The following is a 19,044-nucleotide window of genomic DNA, read 5'->3' on the forward strand; positions in this document are numbered from 1 at the left end:
GGTTACCCTAGTCGGATGACTTTTTTCGCGATCTGATGCCTATGCGCCTAATTCATTCATTCACGGTTCACGGTGTCTTTTTGGTACCTTTTTACTTGTTCCTTTTCCCCCGTACCGTACGTACCGTATCGTATAGTATATCCCGTCACAGTTCCATGTTTCCATGATTCCATTCTTTCCCCCCCTTCCCTCTTTTCCCCTTGAAAAATTAGTAGGTTCCTAGCTGTTCCAGTGGTCAACCCCGTCCACCTCTACCACCTCTTACCACCCCCCAGGCTTACCTAGTTCCGATCTTTTCTAACTCGATTATTTTAATAATAAAATTTCCCACGCGCGCAACTCTCTCATTTCTAGCTAGTTAGATTGCCCCGATTTTTCTCGCCTCGTTGGAGAATAATTCCCATTTCCCGTTTTCAATTTTTTTAAGAGAAAAATAGTAGCCATCCCCGTCCCCGTCTCTCTCCCATCTTTCCCGCAATCTGCAATCTTCCTCCCAAAACTTCACCCATTCTTCCTCCTTTTCTCCTACTTTTTTCTCCCCTTCACCTTCACACAACACATAGATGGAATTAACTCCTCGAAATAAATCCATCTAATTCCATTACTTCTTTGCGACTTTTCATTTTCTTTTTTACGTCATGATATGCACCTAGATCTAGTGCATCCGATTCGATTATTTATGAGGACCTAATACCCTTGCAATTACAACTTTTTCAATCGGACAAAAGTTTGGTTCGTCGCTCTACTCGCGCATCACCGAACCAATTCTCGTGAAGTTATTCAGAAACTGGAACTGGGACTGGGACTGGAACCTTCGCAACTCCAACGGCGCACCGACCACACGATTTTAAGGTCACGTTACCTAATACATACACCGTGTACCTAGGTACCCCCCAGCCTGTACAACGCGCTCCACCGATAACTTTCAATTTTTACATTTCAATCTGGACGAATCGGCAACCAATCACCGTCACCTCCGCGTACCTACATAATCATTTAGGTATACCTGGGTCCACGTGCACCCATTCAATAGCTATACCCGTGGACCTCTCTCAACACCGTTAGACTCGCTGCATCAATTGTCGCGAATCGGTACAGTACATTAAAACTATTTCTTAATTGGTCAATTGCCAATCCGATTCGAGAAATAGTTTTATAGGTACATTTTACAAGTCAGAGTCAAACTTGACTGTAAACTTTCCTAATTCATAATCATTCAATAATTTGGGGTTGTTTTGATCTTGATTTTTTTCGTCTCGTTTCGTCCCATCTCATATCATCCTACTCGCACTTTCATTCACTCACACAAAAGAAACATAACAAATCAGGACACCATTGTTAGTCTATTACAAGAAACTGCAAAGTGTTTATAAGATACCCGTCGGTATTCAGGTTCTTTAAGAACCAAAGAGAACCTGGATCAATAACGGAGAAACGAAAGGAGTAGTGGCAATGGCGGCGGGTAACAACAATGCCCCGACAAGACTTAGTTCTTCACCAGAACTATCAGATCCTCCTTCTATGTTATCGGCACCCACGTCACCATCTGGATACAATCGAACAAAGAACGGAGGAGAGGGCGATGAGATTGTGGTAGATCCTACCACTATAAGATACGACGAATCTGGCCAACCCATGTTAACCAAGGACGGCTTACCGAGAAGGAAACCTGGCCCAAAACCCGGCACAAGGATTAACAAGCGAAGTAGCACAAATACCGAGGACGGTGAGAAGGCCAAGCGAGTAAGGAAGCAGAAGGATCCCAACGCTCCACCTACTTCTAGAAGACGTAAGGTGGCGTCGTCTGCCGACGGTGAGGCTGGCGAATCGAGATCACGAGCTGCTAGTGTTAGCGGTAATGCGAGTGCTGGAGCCTCCACTGGATCGCGGCAAGCAAAAATTACCGAGATGGCTACGGCTTCCCAAGCCCGAGCAGAACCTGCTCCTCAAAGAGAAGTCAAACGTGAGAATATCGGCTCAATGTCCAGCATCTTGAATGTCGACCCTGAACCCCCCCAGCAATTCAATCGCCAACCGCAACAATCGCCGCCTCCGCCGCAACAGCAGCAACAACCACCAGTACGCCCAAGTGCCCCTTCGAGGACGAGTGGTTATAGTTATGACCCCGTTCGGTCGTCTAATTATGATCCTATCCGAGAAAGCGTGGTTACGCAAAGCTATTCTAACCCGATGGGATCTCCTCGTGGCCCCTCAACGACTGCCCCAGGCATCATCAACCGCGCGAGTGCTTCTCCGTCTATCACGAGTCTAATTGACCCTCCCGTACCAAGTATTATTTCACCAGTTCCGTCGCATACTTCTTTTGTACAAAATTCGCAACATTCCCAGTCCCGACCTCACAAGGAAACTAGCACGATGCCAGAGTCGCCGAATCCTTTGCGCAAGGAGTTCGTGCCTCCCCCGGCGCCTAAGCCACCCGCTATCGAGGCTAAAGAAACTAGAGAGCCCAAGGAGGTAAAGGAAGTTAAGGAAGTCAAGGAACCCAAAGAGGCTAAGGTAGTCAAAGAGACCAGAAAGTCCGCGTCAACCCTGACAGCAACCGCCGCTTCTAAGATCGAAATTCGGCCAACATCGATTACCACGATTGGTGGCGGCGCCACCAAGAAGGCAACATCTAAGAACCAAAGCGCAACGTCATCATCCCCTGGTATCAATGCGACGAAGGATGCCCTTGCCCCTCTTCCTGGTGGGCCTGAGCGCTCTATTCTAGACTTTGGCAAAGTCGATTCCGAGCTTGTCACTCCCTCCATTATCCTCAACATCCCTCTTAATGGCGAAACAAATAAATATATCAACTTTATGCGAATGGCCGAGGAACAATATGGTTGGGACGCCCTTCATCCCCGTCAGGCTGAACAGAAAGCGCGAAAAGCCCGCATCGCCGCCGCGTCCGCCGCCTTGGCCCAGAACGATTCAAGCCGTGAAGGTGACGAAATGTCGGTTGACGAATCAGATAATGAGGATTCCAATGTTGAGATGGGCGGTATGAGTGGACCGGACAAACCCGCTGATGGGAAGCCCGCAAAGAAGAAGAGGCACTTCAAAGAGGACGAATACGACAAGGACGACGATTTTGTGGACGACTCTGAAATGCTCTGGGAAGAGCAGGCAGCGGCTAGTCGAGATGGCTTTTTTGTCTACTCCGGACCTTTGGTGCCGGAGGTCGAAAAGCCTGAAGCTGGACGGTACGTACATGCTATGTTTTCTTATCTATTTGGATTCATATACTAATTCCTTACAGTGGAGAGGGTCAACCCAAACGTGGACGAGGTTCTCGTGGTGGCCGTGGCGGTGCACGAGGCGCTACGGCAGGCACAGGACGAAGTCGTGGAGGTGGCCCTGGTTCTCGAGGCGGAGCAGTGCGAAAGCCTCGAATGACGAAGGCCGACAAAGCTCAGATGGATCGCGAAAAGGCCGAGCGCGAGGCTGCATTTATAAAATCGACGGCGACGAACGGTGGATCCTATAATGTCCTGCACCCGGGAAGTCCGCAATTTGCGGGCTTGTAATGCAAGCATCTTCAGGGGGCAAGGCAATTAAGGATGGTTGGCGTTGGAGCACCACCCAACGGTATGTAATAATGTGCACACATAATATGGGGTGTAAAGCGACTTTGATTTGGCGGCCGTTTCACAGCGGAATGTGGTATTTAAACGGGACTCGCGCCAGGGGCGAAGCTAGAGCCTTGACTTCGAAGTCTTTACATCATAACGCGTCGGACACGTGTTAGGGAACCGGCGGATACGGCGTACATTGTTTACCTACATATTCAGGGGGGGCTCTTCGCGGCTACGGTAGATCTGCTTTGGCTTTAGACAAGCACATATTGTACTTATGCGAATAGCGAGCTATTATTCATGCTTTTAAAACTGTCCGTTGGGCTAACTACCCAACGATGTGTCAATAAAGGAGTGAATGTGAGTAGTAAATCCGTTTTAATAATACGCGTACGAATTTGTGCGTAAATGGCTAGGTAACATTTCAGATGCTAAAAGGCTAACCTGGTCATATAGGTCTCATTTGATTCGTCAAGCATAAGCCCGCCCCGCTCTTGATTCCCCATTATGGAGATCAATCCCCTTAGGATCAAAGTACTGAATCACGCACCAGCTACATAGGACATGGACCTCCAACTGTTGTGGGCTATCTCTGTGCCATGGCTTGACATAGAGTAGTCAGAATAGGGAGCCCTCGCTTATGGGCCTTTTGCATTATTGGCTGCTTACAGGCTTTACCAAGACTGGCTCTCATTTATAAGACTCGACCCTCCTGCCCTTCTCTTCTATTGACCCCTTTTCTCGTCTCCTCTCTTTTCCCTCCCACACCAATTCTTTTCTCGCCATTTTGATCACCTCGCCTTTAGCTTATTAGCACTGCTTACTCCCGCTAAGAAATTTCCGACTTTCACAAGATGACTTCTCCTCACCCCCTTTCCGCTGCCTCGCTTTTTTCCCTTAAGGATTACGTCGCCGTCGGTAAGTTTTTCACCAAACCCCTTTTTTTCTGATGTTCCCCTCTTTTCGCTAATACACGTTGTCCACAGTTACGGGCGGTGGAACTGGCCTCGGATTGAGTAAGACCCAGGATCTAAATATTCTTACCCCTATTTACCCCTGACACCATCGGTGGTAGTGATCGCGCAGACACTGGCTGCCAACGGCGCTAAAGTGTATATTACCGGCCGTCGCGCCGATGTCCTGGAGACGAGCGCGCGTGTTCATGGGTCGAAAGAGAGACTTGGGCCCGATGGGGGGAGCATGGTGCCACTTGTGATGGATGTTACGTCTAAGGATAGCATTCGGAAGGCCGTCGCGGAGATCTCGGACAAGGAGAATTATGTTAATGTGTAAGTCCGAACTCCTAATTCACCCTCACCCCCCACCTACGCCTGGTATACTCCGATGGCGTGTTCTAATGCTTGCTGGATTTTTGTAGGCTGGTTAATAACGCGGGGATCTGGGCTGGTCGGCCCGAGAAAAAGCCACAGGATGGCCCCGAGGCTTTTAGCGAAGCCATTCTGCAAGATGAGAAGGTGGAGAATTGGCATAGAGGTATGTTTTCCTGGCTGATAGACATGGTCTTACATGCATGATGCCCGTTTATTGGGTGGGAGTATAGGCCGCTGACTAATTGATGTTACGGTCGCACAGCATTCGATGTCAATTGCCTCGCTGCTTACTTCGTTACTGCTGCGTTTCTCCCGCTTCTTGCTAAGGCGGTGTCGGGCCCGACAGGGAAGATTGGGAATGTGGTTAATAATAGTTCGATGGCGGGTTTTATGCGCATGTTAGTATAATCGATTCCTTGTTTGTATGGGTTTGGGGAATAGGGGCTGATTGACTGAGTAGGTCGCAAGGTTGCCAGTTTTCGTATAATGTGAGTCGTGATATTTTGAACGCCTGTTAAGCAACCGAGCATATCGGACTAATGGAAAATAAATAACAGGTCACTAAAGCTGCAGTCAGTCATTTGACCCGACAGATGGCGTATGAATTCAGCCACAAGGAGATCAATGTTCGCGTCAATGGGCTTGCTCTCGGTGTGTAACCTTACCCCCCTTTTCCCGCCCTTTCAATCTATCGACCCCTTTACTACGATCGCAACGTTAATTCTCACAACCAACGACCCCTTTTTACGCCTTGGAGGAACTGTCAATTGTGTTAATATGCATTAGGATATTTCGCGACCGAAATGACAACAGGAGAGTCCAACACCGAGAACGAGAGCACACCCGACGACGAGAAATTCGCAGGTTTCCTGGCTAACATGGGATGTACGAAGGTCAATCGCTTTGGGACTCCACAGGAGGCTGCTAGTGTAAGTTGGTCGTTATTCCACCGAACGCGCATGTTGCGCAGACACGACATGCGGTTAGGCTAGTTAGGCTTGTGTAACCTGCTAACTAATTGACTGGTTTGTTAGATCTTGTTGACGGTCGTTACGAACGAGTTCATGTGGGGTACTATATCGATTGTTGATGGAGGCTTTGTTCTAACTCTGCCTGGGAATATGTAGGGCAATGATTGCTCTTGTCAATTGGGTGTTAGGGGGCAACTCGGTTATTCTCATGTTACACGTGGAATTTGGAGTTACCCCTATTCCTATACTCAGGAAATCTAAACCGAATTCTTTGCCCTCTTGCATATTCAAAGTAGCTTTCTTTTACTCTTCTAGTATCAAATAAGAGTATTAAGCTCCTTAGGTAGCGTCTTAGTAACCCTATGGACAAATCACGGATTGGATTAAATTGCAACCTACGATGAAAATGAACACTTCACTTCGACTCTTGCTACTTTGCAGACCAGGTTTGGTGACGTCTTTTGGATGGTAATCATATGCTGAGTTTTCACCGAGTTATTAAACCCCCTAGGCGATCGCGAAACCAACAAAACGGGTGACCTGACCCTTTGGTACCACATTGCAGCCAAGGGTCATCCGACGTCGCTAGTGGAGTCTTCGGGTTCAACTCTCAAACTTTGGCTTCACGGTTTTCAATTAGTGCTATACATGAGCGTGGCGTGGGCTATAATTAATGTTACCGCTTTGTTACCCCCTGGCACACGGTCACGTCCCGACTTACTAGCGTATCCTTGCTAAGTCCGATTAGTCAGCTTTGTCATTTGTAAAAAAAAAAAAAAGAGGAGGAATCTTTTGAAAGCTACTCTTAATCTACTCTTCTTTATTTTACAAACCACTGCCACATTTCGGCAGCCAATAAGATCCCCAGAATCGCCCCGCACTTTTCGACTTTTCGCTTTCGCATTCTTTCCCATGACGTTTCCTAATGATGCAATTAGTATCAAAAGGTCATGCAAAACGGGCTCTATTCACCCATACCAATTATCAATAGATTTACGTGATATTGGTAAAGATTGATTGATTCTATAAAGAATTCGTCGGACGTGCGCAGAGGTGTGGCTAGCCAATCAGAATCCATAGTTGACTGTGGCGCTGTATACATTCCCTCCCTTCTCCTCCGCCCCTTAAAGGGCGGGTCGGGTCAGCTAGTTTTCTTCCACTATAGTTAAATGTCCCAGTGAGTATTTGGTCCCTTAGTAATAAGACTGCAAGGTACGATTACATTTCCTTCTTCATATATCAATCTGTAGTACTTTGAACGTTTCCCCCTAACTCCCAACCCCTCTTCTCACCCTCGATTATCAATTCAGCAGCATTCTACTCCTCAATTGCTATAGGGTGGCCTAGGAATTACCATGCATTTTCCTCAGGCCTATATATGGCTCTGCCAACTTCTCTCGCTTTTTTTTTTATTCTGACAGAGCGAATCCCTTATTTAGCCCGCGATCCTTATAGTCACTAGCTTAAGTACAATCGAGCCATGTTGATTTATTTCTTATGAAATAAGCAGCTATCTCTTAGCTGAGTCCAACCTGTGCCACGGACGTTCCTACACCTGGTGACTCTCCATCACCGGGCGTATTGAAAGAGAAGATGTGATGCTGGGATACCTGGTTTGGCAAGGAGGCCATGGAGCCTCACTGACATCACAAAAAATAAAGCAACTATTCATAAAATTTCAATATCGTTACCATAATCAAGACTATTCGCTACCGTTCCAAAGACCACCGAATTAAGAAAAAATAAAAATAAAAAAAGCACATGTACCTAACCATATGCCAGGACTGCCATTCTAAGGCCTATCGACACCTAACGGCAATGAAGGTTTTGGCTTGGGCCATCTAGACTCCCAGCGAAAGATATCTTCGAAGAAACCATATTAAATGAAGGGAAGCACCATGCCGCGCAAACAGCAGAGGAGAAACCAAAAGCGAAATATGACTTAAGAAAATAAGGAACTGAAGAAAGTGAGATAGGGACATAAAATCATTTGTCCCATCAACCTATCCCCTCGGTCACGACGATATTAACTTAGTTCTTAGGTATAAAGACGACAATCCCCTCACACCTAGTGTTATATTAGGCCTTCTGCGACAAGAATGAAGTCGAGTTGCATGGACGTGAGGTGACGTGACATTAAAAAAGGCTTAGTAGCTTACCATATTTCTAAATTGACGACGCCTACCTACACCCTGGGAAACGAGTCCCGACAAATTTAAGGTCTTGCTCAATCTCTGATGAAGAGCGGCCCGGTAGGGATCCAAGAGCAGCTGTGCTCTGGGCCGATAGTGAGGCTACCTGAGCACCAGTCTGGTTTTGCCTAGGGAAGAGTCGGTCGACCGAATCGAGGCGTGCGGTATGGTTGTGTTCAGACGATATCACAGGTGACAACGACAGTGATATAGAGGTGGTATGGCCCGGTGAAGTGCCATGGGTGTGATGAAGGCTACCGTTGGCTTCTTTGGATACTGCTGATGACCTTGATTGGGGTGCTGGTCTCGAAGACTGTTAGCTATTGCGATTTCAACGAATCTTAAGGCCCATATCAATGCAATACTTACTCAGAGAATGCCTTATCGGTATCAGTAGAAGTGTTGAAAGTCATTGTTGGCTTCGTCTGTGAAATCAGAATGAAACAAGAGTGAAGTGAGTAGATGGGGGATAGCTAGAGAATAGTTGAAGAAATTATGAATGTGGACAGGCTTGGAATCACAAAATCTTGGAAGAATCTTATCCACTTGCGCTGCGAAGAACTTTAGTATATTGTGTGACAATGCTTTGATCAGCAGGGACAGTTAGCTGGCTAGCTGTATAACTTGGAAAAGAATATACAGGCATAGTGAAATCAACTTGACCCGGAGGCAGGTATTTAAATAATTTACCCTAGTCATTCCAGTTCAGTAGTGATATGTACCTAGGTAGGTGATGGGAGGACACCCCAAGTTTCCTATCATATAAGTATATCCGTACACCCCGTGTGTGTGGATTTTTCTTGGATATCTGCTGTGTAACCCTGGCAACATAATTCCATTTTTTCAGTATCGCGGTGGAACCTGGCCTGTTGGATTTTTATTTAGTATACACCCGTGAGTTTTTTAGTATACACCCGTAAGGTAAAAACATAAATTTAACATCATTGGCCTCCTGAGTGCGCGTGTCCTGGTGCTTAAGCCTTGTTCCTAACTTAGCCAATTAAAAAATTATGAAGGAGACCTATTAAATATACACCCAAAGTACTCCGCTGTCGGTCTCTGGCACCAATTGCTGGAAACCTCACACACCGCGTTCCCCGGTTCCCTCATCCAGTCACCAATCCCAGATAGAGGCTTATTAAGACTCTGGGCGAGATATTCGATGTCGTCATGCCCGGAAAGATCCGAAAGCCTTGTTTATTCTTGTCAACCTCGACATAAATTGCTTGCACCATCCCCAATAATGCGGGATTTAATCGCAAAAGAAAAGACCTGCCTGTTCGGCGAAGGGAAGCTGGCCAAATTTCGGCATCCAGTCAACCCAATCTTCTAAATCCATCTATCTGTCTTCAAAGACTATTTACAGCCTTCGCGTGCTCATACACCAACGTCTTTGCCTCCTCATCATCCAGGAAAATCGTAAATCCATCATCATGATTCCGTCCATACGAGTACCCCGAAAAGCCGAATTGCCAATACATATCCGGCACGCCCTCCTCTAACATTATCTTCTGCCACTCTCCCTCCACCGCAACCCTAGTCTCATTAACTGCCGGAATGCCATTCTGAGCGCGCGCTTCGGGGGTCATCCACCCGTACTCCTCATGCACGACGGGCTTACCTGCCGCCCGGCCTGCCGCGGCGTGGTCCCGAATCCATTGAGACGCCCAGGCGGGCGTTCGGGTCCACCAATCTGGGTATGTGTGAAAGACTCCGAAATCGATATTCGGTAACGCAATGTTCGCGTCGAAGTCTCCGCCATCAGATCCGTTGTAGAGTGAGTCGGAGGCGTTGGCGTGGCTGAAACCGCCTTCTCCGCCCCAGGTTACTAAGTGGTTGGCATCGAGGGACTTGATGAAGGTACTCATTTCGTCGATCCAGAATGTTAGGGTTGCAGTGGTGCAGTTGTTGCTTACGGGGACTGTTGTCGATGTTAGTGAGTACGAAGGGGAATAGGGGGAGGGGGGATGAGAGGGATATGTACGGTTACGCTTTGCGTCGGCGCCGCAGCGTGGTTCGTTGGCGAGTTCCCATGCCATGATTGCTGGTGAGTCCTTGTAGCGGGTGACGAATTGCTCGATGTAGCGCTTGTAGGCGTCTTTGATTTGTGGTAGGCGATAGAACTGGACTTTAATCAACATTTTAAATGTTGAAGGTGTGGAGCTGACTTACATCGTCATGGTACTTTCCGCCTAGGTTGATAGTAAAAACGTCCATTCCACCGTAGTCGGCCCAGTTATTAGTAAAGGTGACAATGAGCTTGATGCCAACTTTGGTAGCAGCGTCAACTACTTTATCGAAGTCGGTGATGTTGACAGTGGAGGTGCTATTTGCCCACCATTGGAATACGGTTTCTGTCGCACCCGCGCCTTCGCCGCCGTACTGGGGTAAGCCTTCGGGATTGAAGGTAACGTTTTTGTCATTGAAACCCCACGTGCGGAAGACTTTTAAGCCTGCATCTTTAGCGGCGGCAAGTCCGAGTTCGACATCAGTCGCGTTCTGAGACCATGGTAAGCGTTGATGATTAATTGAATCAGAGTAGACAACTTATACGTACACTATTAAAGGGAAAGTAATACGCATTGCTCCCAGCGAAATTGAAGTCCCCCCCATCAAGTCGGAACTTTCCCTCATCGACAGCGACAAAGCCTTCGGGAACAGCCCGACATTTTGACCTATGTAAAGGGCTAGCGTGGCTCCCGCTTGCCAGCAGACTAAGAGATAGAAGATAGGATAATGTGAGTAACATCTTGACAATTTACTCGATTAGAAGAGAAAGTCCATTGTGAAAAGTCTGTGGTTCGTCATATTTATGTCGTCGCGATCCCCTTTCCCTATTTCGGGTATTTCCCTTTTCGGCAACCGGAAGTCGTGGAACCGCCTTGCTGGGGTCCCTCGCGAATTGAGCCTCCGCGTAGCATTGGCGATCCACGCTGAACCAATTCCGAGTACATGTACAGGTACGCTAAGTAGCGGATCATGATGTGTATAGCTTAACCTGATCGCCCTAAAATCTCTAGCTAAGTCAAGGAGTAAAGATGACATGTTAAACATAAAAGAATGTGGATATGAGGAGACCATCACCGTTCAATTAAGAAATTTGAGAGAACTGTATTATTTCTTGATGGAAATTCTTTCGTATCTCGTCGAGATCCATCTTATAGCACCACAAGAAACTATTCCTAATCAGATTCGCAATCCAACCAGGCAGTTCGATGTTCTTGCCGGATGTCCCTTTTTGGTTGTATGTCTGGGTTCTCGCTCGTGCTAATGGTAATTTCGGTAACCCTGAGTATCCTTCCGTCGTAGTTTATAGGTTGTCCTTCTGTCCGATCTTGCGGGCTCCCATCTCGAGTCCTAGCGGGTGCTACTGCTGTAAGGTGTATGTCACTGGTTTCATCTGTCCAGGGGATGTCGTCAGGGCGAGGCTCATCTCGTGCTATCTCGGATCTCATATATCTATGCTTGCCGTTCGGAGTGAGGTATAGTGGAAGCGAAAAGTCTTTCATTTTTGATCGTACTAGGGCGCCGAGCCTAGGGATCGGATTTTTGCCGCGGAACACGCTAGGGATACCTGGAACGCAGAATATCAACATTGCGGTTGATGTTTCGGCTAGATCCCAGAGAACAAAGCTAGAATATTTTGCGGATGGATCACGAAAAAACCGCTTAATATCGACTGCACCGGCCACTCGACCAGCAGCACATAAACAAGTCCTAGTTGATCAATTAGAAGCGTGTCTAGTCGAGGAGTTTGAAATAAAGGAGCAACGTACAGGCTACCCACAGAAAAAACAATGGAAATAATAATTCTTGACCGGCCTGCCAGGGATAACCTCCATATTATCGTATGTGGGAGTATAAAGATTAGAAGGTCGAAGGCTAGATGAAGAACAGTTATGATGATATTGATGTCGGTTAGACCCATGCATGTTCCTAGAAGGGTATCCGGGCCCCGTTGTTTTCGAAGAGGAGAACAGTTGAAAGAGACGAGAAAGATTGTCGCGATGTATATACAACAATTAGCTAAAATTAGGGCGCGACATAGCCAAAAGAAGGTATTGTGAGAAGATCTTATAACGAAGAGATGAGTCCATTCCAGGAGGATCGCCACTTTGGTTATCATGAGCGTGACACAGTATAAGATAGTCACGAGGACGTAAAACTGTCTGATGTGAGTTATTATTCCTTAAGTACATGGAATGGTGTAAACTAACTCGACTGAGCTTTAAAAATTCCCCCATCTGTAGATCCCACGTGTGGGCACGAAGGCCACCTCGACACATTTCACCTAATATCCATGTGCCAGAGATGAAGAACGGCTAACATATGTTAACATAATGCCATGTGCGATGTTATAATTGTTTCGGTGTGAAATGACAGTCGTACCAATGCGAGAAGCCCGATATCTAGAGGTTTAAAGGACGTTAATCACTAGTAGATAACGAATGAAAAAGGCGAGGAGGGAATAGCAACACCCACAGTCTTCGACTCTGAATCTTTTTACGTAACGCACTCTTGTATAAATTCGAATCGAGTAGAAAATTGCTACCAGGCTTGCGGCAACGATTACTGATACGAGACCTACTATATCAGTGCTGGGTAGATCTATGAGATGAGATGCCGTGCCATTTGGAGGATGACCGGCTGGTCTATTCAAAAAGTTCTCGGGGCTGGTCAAATGAGGAGTGCCGGTGGGATGAGGTTTAATTGATTCCATGGTGGATATTCTCCATGGAGATTTGTTAGATGAGTTTAGGACGTCAGGTTGCCGTTGATATAGTACGGATTGGTGCACTGTTATATAAACGTGGTTTTAGGAAGGTTGGTGCTCGAAGTTCACACAAGTAGGTAAGTAATAAGACTAAATTTGGTACTATACACTTGAAGCTATCAATATTACTTAACAATGTGTGTGAGTATTGGAAATTGGGGGCGGTTGGTGAAAATCAATCAGAATTCTAGTTACACAATTGTTAGGTGGATAGTTGTAAGGGTAGTTTTTTTTTCCTTTTTGGATAGTGGCCGCTTACGATGCGACTATAGGAGGGATTCTTAGTGAGTCGTTCTCCAAAGCCTACATACAAATCATGTGGGATTGTCAGACGTCTTCGGCGGCACTTATGTTGCGACCCTCTTGGTGTAAGGTTTTTCTTAATAGATGTAAGCTGTCTGGCTGGAATATTGTAACATAACGCGGGTAAGCCACACCTGAGGCCATATGAAGAGTACAAAGTGTCCTGGATGCGTGGGACTGGACATAAATTGAGACGTGCGACTCGATCAATAACCCGGGCGGGATTCCGAATGTCGGATCTTACCAAGGCTGTGAGGCCCCCACATGAAGAGGAATTAATTGACCATGGGGTCGTATCGTTTCCTACCCCTACGGTTACACAGGCTCAGATTATTGGTTATTTAGGTGCACCAATAATAGGTAGGCTATTACAACTTGAAGACTTGTATGAAAAAGTGAAAAGGGAGGGACGGATAAAACTGGGACCACCACTACCGATAAGGGCGGAACCGGCCCCGCATACCATCTCCGCATACCCGGCCCCATAGTACGCTCGGTGAATAGGTAGGTACTTAGCTATCTCGGCACTTACCTAATTTAGCTTTAAGGTTGCTGCTGACTGTACATATGGAAGGCTTGGGTGGTTGGTTACATAAGCGCCAAGATTTCGCGTTCGATCAGGTAAGCGACTTGCTCCGCACCAAAAAAAAGTTCAACCAGCAAAAATTATGGTTAAATTTCATCCAATCAGCACCCGCCATTACTTTAGTTAATGCAGCCTAAGAAAAGCAAAAGCTCTAGCCCACTTTGTAGCGCTTGCTGCGACGTTGGCGGGCGACCGACTTTTTTCAACTTCGATTTTTTTTTTTTTCCTCCACTGATCTTCGCGATCTTGATCTTGCTTGGTGAACGAGGCCAATCATTTAGACCTTCACTAGTAGCAAGCCTGGGGAATTGATTTTCAGGAAGCATTGTTAAAATTATTGCCAGTACATTCCTGTTCGAATGGGCACCATGGAGGACTCAACGTTAAAGGTGGGTTTATCCAATAGCCCAACTCGTGTTATGAATCGAGTGTCGCATGCTCTACGCTCTCGGAGAATGATAATTAACACTTCAAAAATCACAGGAGCGGCTCCTTAATTCCCAGAAATCCTTCGATGGACTTCTTTCCTTGATACCTGCGAAGATGTACTATGGAGAAGACACAGGTGTAAGTCACGATACAAACCCCTCTGGTTAAGTTGCGAACAGAATGTTAACCACCATGCCCTCTGTTACAGGATCAATGGAAACGGAAAAAACAGACCAAGGCCGAGGCTGCCGAAGCCAGACGTAATAAGTTAGACCCCGACAGCGCATTAAATCGGAGCGTTAAGGAAGTTATGGATGAACAAGCCCAGAAGAAACGAAAGCGTGACCAGATGCAAGATGACGATGATGAATGGTCCGATGTCGAGGGAGTTGAGGCCGAGAAGCCCGGTGAGGGTTTAAAGAAGAAGACACCAAAAGAATCCAAGAAGCAAAAGAAGTTAGATGAGGAACAAGCTGAGCTTGACGAAAAAGAACAACGCAAAGAAGAGAAGAAGGCTGCCAGGAAAGAGCGCAAGGCAGAGCGACAACAACTTAGGGAAGAAGAGGCGGCTTTCCAAAGGCAAACAATCAAGGGCGTCAACAAGATAAAATTAGGACAGAGAGAAACGAAAACCGACTCGTTACCTAATGGTGATACCAAATCTGCCGAATCTAGCAATGGATCATACAAGGCTAACGACCAAGAGAACCCCGAGGAGGACGTCGCGCCCGGAGAGGTTCGAAATATTGATGTTACTGGTCTCGCCGACGCTGTTGAAGAGCATAACCCTGAACTCGCCCCCTCACCCCCGTCAGAACCTCAGTCTCCCGTTTTCGACACAAACGGCACACCTGCCGACTCAACAGGCCAAGCCCCTAGTACCACAACATCCGTATCATCTACAGCCGCACCCGAAAAGCCGAAACACATTAAGATACCCACCGACACATCCGCCCTCCGAGCCCGCCTTGCCGCGAGGATACAAGCCCTTCGAGATGCGCGAAAGGCCGACGTCGATGGAAAACCCATACGTACACGGCAAGAACTTATTGAAGCACGACGTCAGAAGCAAGCAGAACGAAAAGCACACAAAAAGGAATTAAGACGTCAGACCAAGGTAGAAGAAGACTTAAAGCGTGAAGAGGCTCTAGCGTCCGTACGAAACTCGCCTAGCAGCATGCTCAGCCCAGCAATTGATCTACAAGATAACAATTTCTCCTTCGGTCGCGTTGGCTTTGGAGACGGCTCTCAACTCTCGCATGACCTCAGCCATGTTCTTAATAGCGGCAAGAAAAAGGGCCCTTCAGATCCGAAGACAGCACTTCAAAAGTTGGAGAACCAAAAGAAGCGGCTGCAAGAGATGGACGGAGAGAAGCGCAAGGACGTCGAAGACAAGGAGCTCTGGCTTACCGCGAGGCGGCGCGCCGAAGGCGAGAAGATTCGAGATGACGAGAAGATGCTCAAGAAGGCTGTCAAGCGAAAAGAAGTCGCCAAGAAGAAGAGTGAGAAGGACTGGACTGCAAGGAAAGAGGGCGTCGCCAAGGCTATGAAGGACCGACAAAAGAAGCGAGAGGAGAATATCAGGAAGCGACGAGAAGATAAGATAATGGGCAAGTCGGGTAAGAAAAAGGGGGCCAAGAAGACCAAGAGTCGGGCTGGGTTCGAGGGCTCGTTTATAGGAGGCGGGAAGAAGAAATGAGTTACCCTAATTACCTATTATTGTTAAATACGAATGGAGCTTGTCATCCAGTCCCCCCTTTTCTGGACGTGCTTCCTGGTGCTGTACATACGTAGTGTTCTGGGGTGATGTTGGCCTATGTGGATAATTCTGGCTCTTGGACTGGTACGGTGCCAAATACAATTCTATATGAAGTACTCTACGAGGCTACTAAGTCCATGTTGATCTTCGGCGCGAGATGATCTTGGCTCATGGAGAATGCTAACTTTCAAGGGCTTCAAGTAGTCTTCCTAAGCTGTCAGTTTCGCAGCATTCTGTAAAGCTATAATCCACACGATTGGAGGTTGATAAGGACGTAATTGCCAGATGGATGATGCGTATTGGCTACATCGATATGTCTCGTTTTCACGCTGGTTATTGTCCGCTATTGGTCGCGGTACTGTAAATACCTAGGTACGGAGAGCGGGCGCAAATCACACGGTAAAGCCTGATGTTGCCACATTGCACTCGTCTATCTCTTCTCTGAATTTCTTACAACTACTTGCTTTCTACCCGTAAAATAAACAAAATGCCACTTTGTATCGAATGCGAATTTTTGGTAGGGCAGTTGTTCTATCCTAAGGACTGGCAGTTTCGGAAAAGGTTACACAGATCATGGTTGGACGAGTCTTGTGAATTATGTAACCTTTTCCCTTCTCATCGGAGTGGCCAGCATCGGGATATAAAACCAGATATATGTGACGCTCTGGCTTCACTACTCGCACGAGGCCACAGCGGTGTGGCTATTGCGTTTGGGTTTTCGTCTGCGGGTTCTTATATGGATTCGCTTCAATTCCTAGCCGAACCAAGTAGCGAAGCTTTTAAAAGTGGCGATATAACCGGGGCACTTCTCGAGAACACAGGATCCATTGAATCGTTAGGGCTTGTTGTCGGTTGGTTCGATTCTTGTCGGCGAGACCATGATGGTTGCTGTTCAACACTGGGGGGGCAGCGCCTAGATAATGCGCTACTGCTCCCAACCCGGATCCTCTATGTTGGGTCTTCGGATGATAATATCGTGAAATTGGTAGAGACTTGGAATTGGTCTAGGAAAGAGGAGCAATGGGCAGCTTTGAGCCATTGCTGGGGCGGTAAGATGCCAATATCTACCACCCACGCAACACTGCAGAGCCACAGAGAGGGAATAGCACTCTCAGAGCTCCCTCAAACATTTTGCGATGCTGTCAAAGTCGCCCGAGCTTTAGGACTAGAGTACCTCTGGATTGATATGCTTTGTATCATCCAAGACGACCCTGAGGATTGGAACAGAGAGTCGGCTCGAATGGGATATGTGTATGAATGCGCTGAAAACGCAAATCAGGGATGTTTCGTCAACATGGGTCATCAAGGATCAATGGTAGAACTACCGTACATCAAAAATAATGTCCAGCTAGGACGATTCTTCGCCTCCAAAGCACTGGATTATGGCGGATCAAGCGCGTTTGCCCCCCTTATTGGCAGGGCATGGGCGCTTCAGGAACGAGCTCTTGCGCGAAGGACGGTCGTTTATACTTCTTCAGGAGTCTGGTGGGAGTGCCGCAACAATAAAAACCTGAGGGTTCAGGCATGACGGTAGTCTTACCGGTGCTTACTGGGGAGGATTTGGTGGAAACCTTTGGGAAGAAGAGGGTTGGTTACGTTTGCTCCGAAATTATCTCGAATGTTCCCTGACTGTGCCAACGGACAATCTTGCGGCTATACACGGTATAGCTACACGCATAGCGCGATGGTCCCCAAAACAAATAGGAGATTTCTATCATGGTTGTTGGCTGAGTCATTCCCCATATCAGCTCTTATGGTACGGAAAAGTGCCTAGACTACCAGAATTGCGAACTAGACCTTCATGGTCTTGGGCATCAACCCAAATGAGGAAGAGATGGTTTGCGGGCGATCGAGTAAATTCGATCGTCGTTCTTTGCGGCTCTTTTCAGCCACATCCTCCAACGGGTCTCGGTATTAACTGCCCTGTTCATACAGGAGTCATAGTAGAAAAGCTTTCGCGCGTAAAAGATTCCAATTATATAAACAATACAAACAATATATGGCCATGGAGAATTTCACCGGAGCTTCAAGAACTGGAGGGGAACTTCGTGGTCGTTAATGACAAGGACGAAACGGTGGGCTTCGTATTCGTGGAAGATGTATCCTGGTTTCACGAGAAAGCTTATGGGTATCTGCCCCTAGCCGCGGCTTTCATGCTACAGGAACTCAGATTTTCGACCGACATATATGAAAAGTACATGTACTGTGGCTTATTGCTTGTAGCGCACAAGAGTAAGCCGAATTCATATTACAGAGTCGGATTCATCTACGTTGGGAGCCAAACTTACTTTAGGCAAGCTACTAAGCAGGAGATTGTCCTGTTATAGGGTGCTACACCATGTATGACCTAAATGAATTGTTGGAAAGACATTTTTATGATATGTGATACCTGATAGAAGTCTTGTTGCTTTATAAGAGGACGAAGAGAAAGGGAAAGACTACCTAGGTAGAGCTAGAAAAGAGAGTGGGAATCGTCGATGAGTGGTCACAATTTTACTAACTATTTCAATGCTATTGGCTCTATGTCGGATTCGCGTTTAGTTCATCAATGGCACGATAGCTGACGTTAAACATTTTCTCCCTTTGAAGTCCTGATCAGGAAACGTTCCACTGAGACTTACGACATCTGGCTCGATTTGGCCTCTATTAGCATTGACCCTAGCAACCACATTCCTCAAATTATTAGCATGGGACTAATTTGTCTATCTCGTAATACCGGCACCCAAGGTCGGTAGAGTAGAGAGAAAGAAAATCCTTTAAAAATTAAAACATAGCACTTTACTTGATGGGGAATATTGATGTTTGTAATAACATAGTACAGCATAACACCATGACCTTGTCCACGCGTGGCAGCGTATTTGCATCCGATAGGGTAATGATGCAGCACTAGGGTTGACTAGCTCTTGTTCCGGTTGTACAAGTTAGTATCCTATATGATCGTGTACCAGACTGTCGGTACTTCATGTCTCATATTAGTACTATCTTCCTAGGATCCGATTACTCGGAAGCGAGGATTTTAGATCCGGTCTAAGTCCCGGCCGAGTTGTCAGAAGCTTTGCTCACCTATGGGATTGGTTTCCGATTCGTATTATGCTTTGCTGACGGTAATCATATATGAGCT

General features: G+C 46.8%; 7 protein-coding genes across 7 annotated transcripts; 5 read left to right on the plus strand and 2 right to left on the minus strand.

The window, feature by feature from the left end:
- Positions 1–1,022: 1,022 nt before the first annotated feature.
- F4822DRAFT_351031 (HPC2-domain-containing protein) lies at positions 1,023–4,148 on the plus strand. The gene is made up of 3 exons (XM_051455952.1): positions 1,023–3,206; positions 3,263–3,938; positions 4,035–4,148. The coding sequence occupies exons 1-2, from the start codon at positions 1,453–1,455 to the stop codon at positions 3,528–3,530; spliced, it is 2,022 nt and encodes a 673-aa protein (XP_051311445.1). The 5' UTR covers positions 1,023–1,452; the 3' UTR covers positions 3,531–3,938; positions 4,035–4,148.
- On the plus strand, positions 4,141–6,577 carry F4822DRAFT_350994 (NAD(P)-binding protein). The gene is made up of 9 exons (XM_051455951.1): positions 4,141–4,496; positions 4,565–4,594; positions 4,654–4,867; positions 4,957–5,072; positions 5,172–5,307; positions 5,370–5,397; positions 5,467–5,560; positions 5,696–5,838; positions 5,944–6,577. Exons 1-9 carry the CDS (start codon positions 4,433–4,435, stop codon positions 6,034–6,036), a joined length of 918 nt encoding a protein of 305 aa, XP_051311446.1. The 5' UTR covers positions 4,141–4,432; the 3' UTR covers positions 6,037–6,577.
- A 2,836-nt stretch (positions 6,578–9,413) lies between these two features.
- Positions 9,414–11,037, minus strand: F4822DRAFT_351121 (glycoside hydrolase family 5 protein). Its single transcript, XM_051455953.1, has 4 exons — positions 10,630–11,037; positions 10,245–10,571; positions 10,057–10,195; positions 9,414–9,993 (listed from the first exon to the last, which is right to left on the minus strand). The coding sequence occupies exons 1-4, from the start codon at positions 10,819–10,821 to the stop codon at positions 9,422–9,424; spliced, it is 1,230 nt and encodes a 409-aa protein (XP_051311447.1). The 5' UTR covers positions 10,822–11,037; the 3' UTR covers positions 9,414–9,421.
- F4822DRAFT_351125 (uncharacterized protein) lies at positions 10,763–12,920 on the minus strand. The gene is made up of 5 exons (XM_051455954.1): positions 12,555–12,920; positions 12,462–12,481; positions 12,290–12,394; positions 11,849–12,237; positions 10,763–11,789 (listed from the first exon to the last, which is right to left on the minus strand). Exons 1-5 carry the CDS (start codon positions 12,790–12,792, stop codon positions 11,255–11,257), a joined length of 1,287 nt encoding a protein of 428 aa, XP_051311448.1. The 5' UTR covers positions 12,793–12,920; the 3' UTR covers positions 10,763–11,254.
- A 1,028-nt stretch (positions 12,921–13,948) lies between these two features.
- Positions 13,949–16,125, plus strand: F4822DRAFT_351153 (SURF6-domain-containing protein). The gene is made up of 3 exons (XM_051455955.1): positions 13,949–14,124; positions 14,219–14,302; positions 14,373–16,125. Exons 1-3 carry the CDS (start codon positions 14,095–14,097, stop codon positions 15,861–15,863), a joined length of 1,605 nt encoding a protein of 534 aa, XP_051311449.1. The 5' UTR covers positions 13,949–14,094; the 3' UTR covers positions 15,864–16,125.
- Positions 16,126–16,348: 223 nt separating this feature from the next.
- Positions 16,349–17,599, plus strand: F4822DRAFT_351161 (heterokaryon incompatibility protein-domain-containing protein). Its single transcript, XM_051455956.1, has one exon. The coding sequence runs from the start codon at positions 16,411–16,413 to the stop codon at positions 17,449–17,451; it is 1,041 nt and encodes a 346-aa protein (XP_051311450.1). The 5' UTR covers positions 16,349–16,410; the 3' UTR covers positions 17,452–17,599.
- F4822DRAFT_351162 (uncharacterized protein) lies at positions 17,600–18,496 on the plus strand. Its single transcript, XM_051455957.1, has one exon. The coding sequence runs from the start codon at positions 17,747–17,749 to the stop codon at positions 18,248–18,250; it is 504 nt and encodes a 167-aa protein (XP_051311451.1). The 5' UTR covers positions 17,600–17,746; the 3' UTR covers positions 18,251–18,496.
- Positions 18,497–19,044: the final 548 nt, after the last annotated feature.

The sequence above is a fragment of the Hypoxylon trugodes genome, assembly GCF_022578975.1.
Source record: "Hypoxylon trugodes strain CBS 135444 unplaced genomic scaffold F4822scaffold_8, whole genome shotgun sequence".
Lineage (NCBI taxonomy): Eukaryota > Fungi > Ascomycota > Sordariomycetes > Xylariales > Hypoxylaceae > Hypoxylon > Hypoxylon trugodes.

Bases quoted from the DNA above. Each gene is read 5' to 3' on its own strand.
- F4822DRAFT_351125 (XM_051455954.1), bottom strand. From the start codon at position 12,792: ATGGAATCAATTAAACCTCATCCCACCGGCACTCCTCATTTGACCAGC. The intron at 12,395-12,461 runs GTACGACTGTCA...AACATATGTTAG, and splicing joins ATATCGGGCTTCTCGCATTG to CCGTTCTTCATCTCTGGCAC. The intron at 12,238-12,289 runs GTTAGTTTACAC...CACATCAGACAG, and splicing joins AATTTTTAAAGCTCAGTCGA to TTTTACGTCCTCGTGACTAT.
- F4822DRAFT_351162 (XM_051455957.1), top strand. From the start codon at position 17,747: ATGAGGAAGAGATGGTTTGCGGGCGATCGAGTAAATTCGATCGTCGTT.
- F4822DRAFT_350994 (XM_051455951.1), top strand. From the start codon at position 4,433: ATGACTTCTCCTCACCCCCTTTCCGCTGCCTCGCTTTTTTCCCTTAAG. The intron at 5,398-5,466 runs GTGAGTCGTGAT...AATAAATAACAG, and splicing joins GTTGCCAGTTTTCGTATAAT to GTCACTAAAGCTGCAGTCAG. The intron at 5,839-5,943 runs GTAAGTTGGTCG...CTGGTTTGTTAG, and splicing joins CTCCACAGGAGGCTGCTAGT to ATCTTGTTGACGGTCGTTAC.
- F4822DRAFT_351153 (XM_051455955.1), top strand. From the start codon at position 14,095: ATGGGCACCATGGAGGACTCAACGTTAAAG. The intron at 14,125-14,218 runs GTGGGTTTATCC...CAAAAATCACAG, and splicing joins TGGAGGACTCAACGTTAAAG to GAGCGGCTCCTTAATTCCCA. The intron at 14,303-14,372 runs GTAAGTCACGAT...CCTCTGTTACAG, and splicing joins ACTATGGAGAAGACACAGGT to GATCAATGGAAACGGAAAAA.
- F4822DRAFT_351161 (XM_051455956.1), top strand. From the start codon at position 16,411: ATGCCACTTTGTATCGAATGCGAATTTTTGGTAGGGCAGTTGTTCTAT.
- F4822DRAFT_351121 (XM_051455953.1), bottom strand. From the start codon at position 10,821: ATGTTACTCACATTATCCTATCTTCTATCTCTTAGTCTGCTGGCAAGC. The intron at 10,196-10,244 runs GTAAGTCAGCTC...ATTAAAGTCCAG, and splicing joins GCGGAAAGTACCATGACGAT to TTCTATCGCCTACCACAAAT. The intron at 9,994-10,056 runs GTACATATCCCT...CATCGACAACAG, and splicing joins CGCCGACGCAAAGCGTAACC to TCCCCGTAAGCAACAACTGC.
- F4822DRAFT_351031 (XM_051455952.1), top strand. From the start codon at position 1,453: ATGGCGGCGGGTAACAACAATGCCCCGACAAGACTTAGTTCTTCACCA. The intron at 3,207-3,262 runs GTACGTACATGC...AATTCCTTACAG, and splicing joins GAAAAGCCTGAAGCTGGACG to TGGAGAGGGTCAACCCAAAC.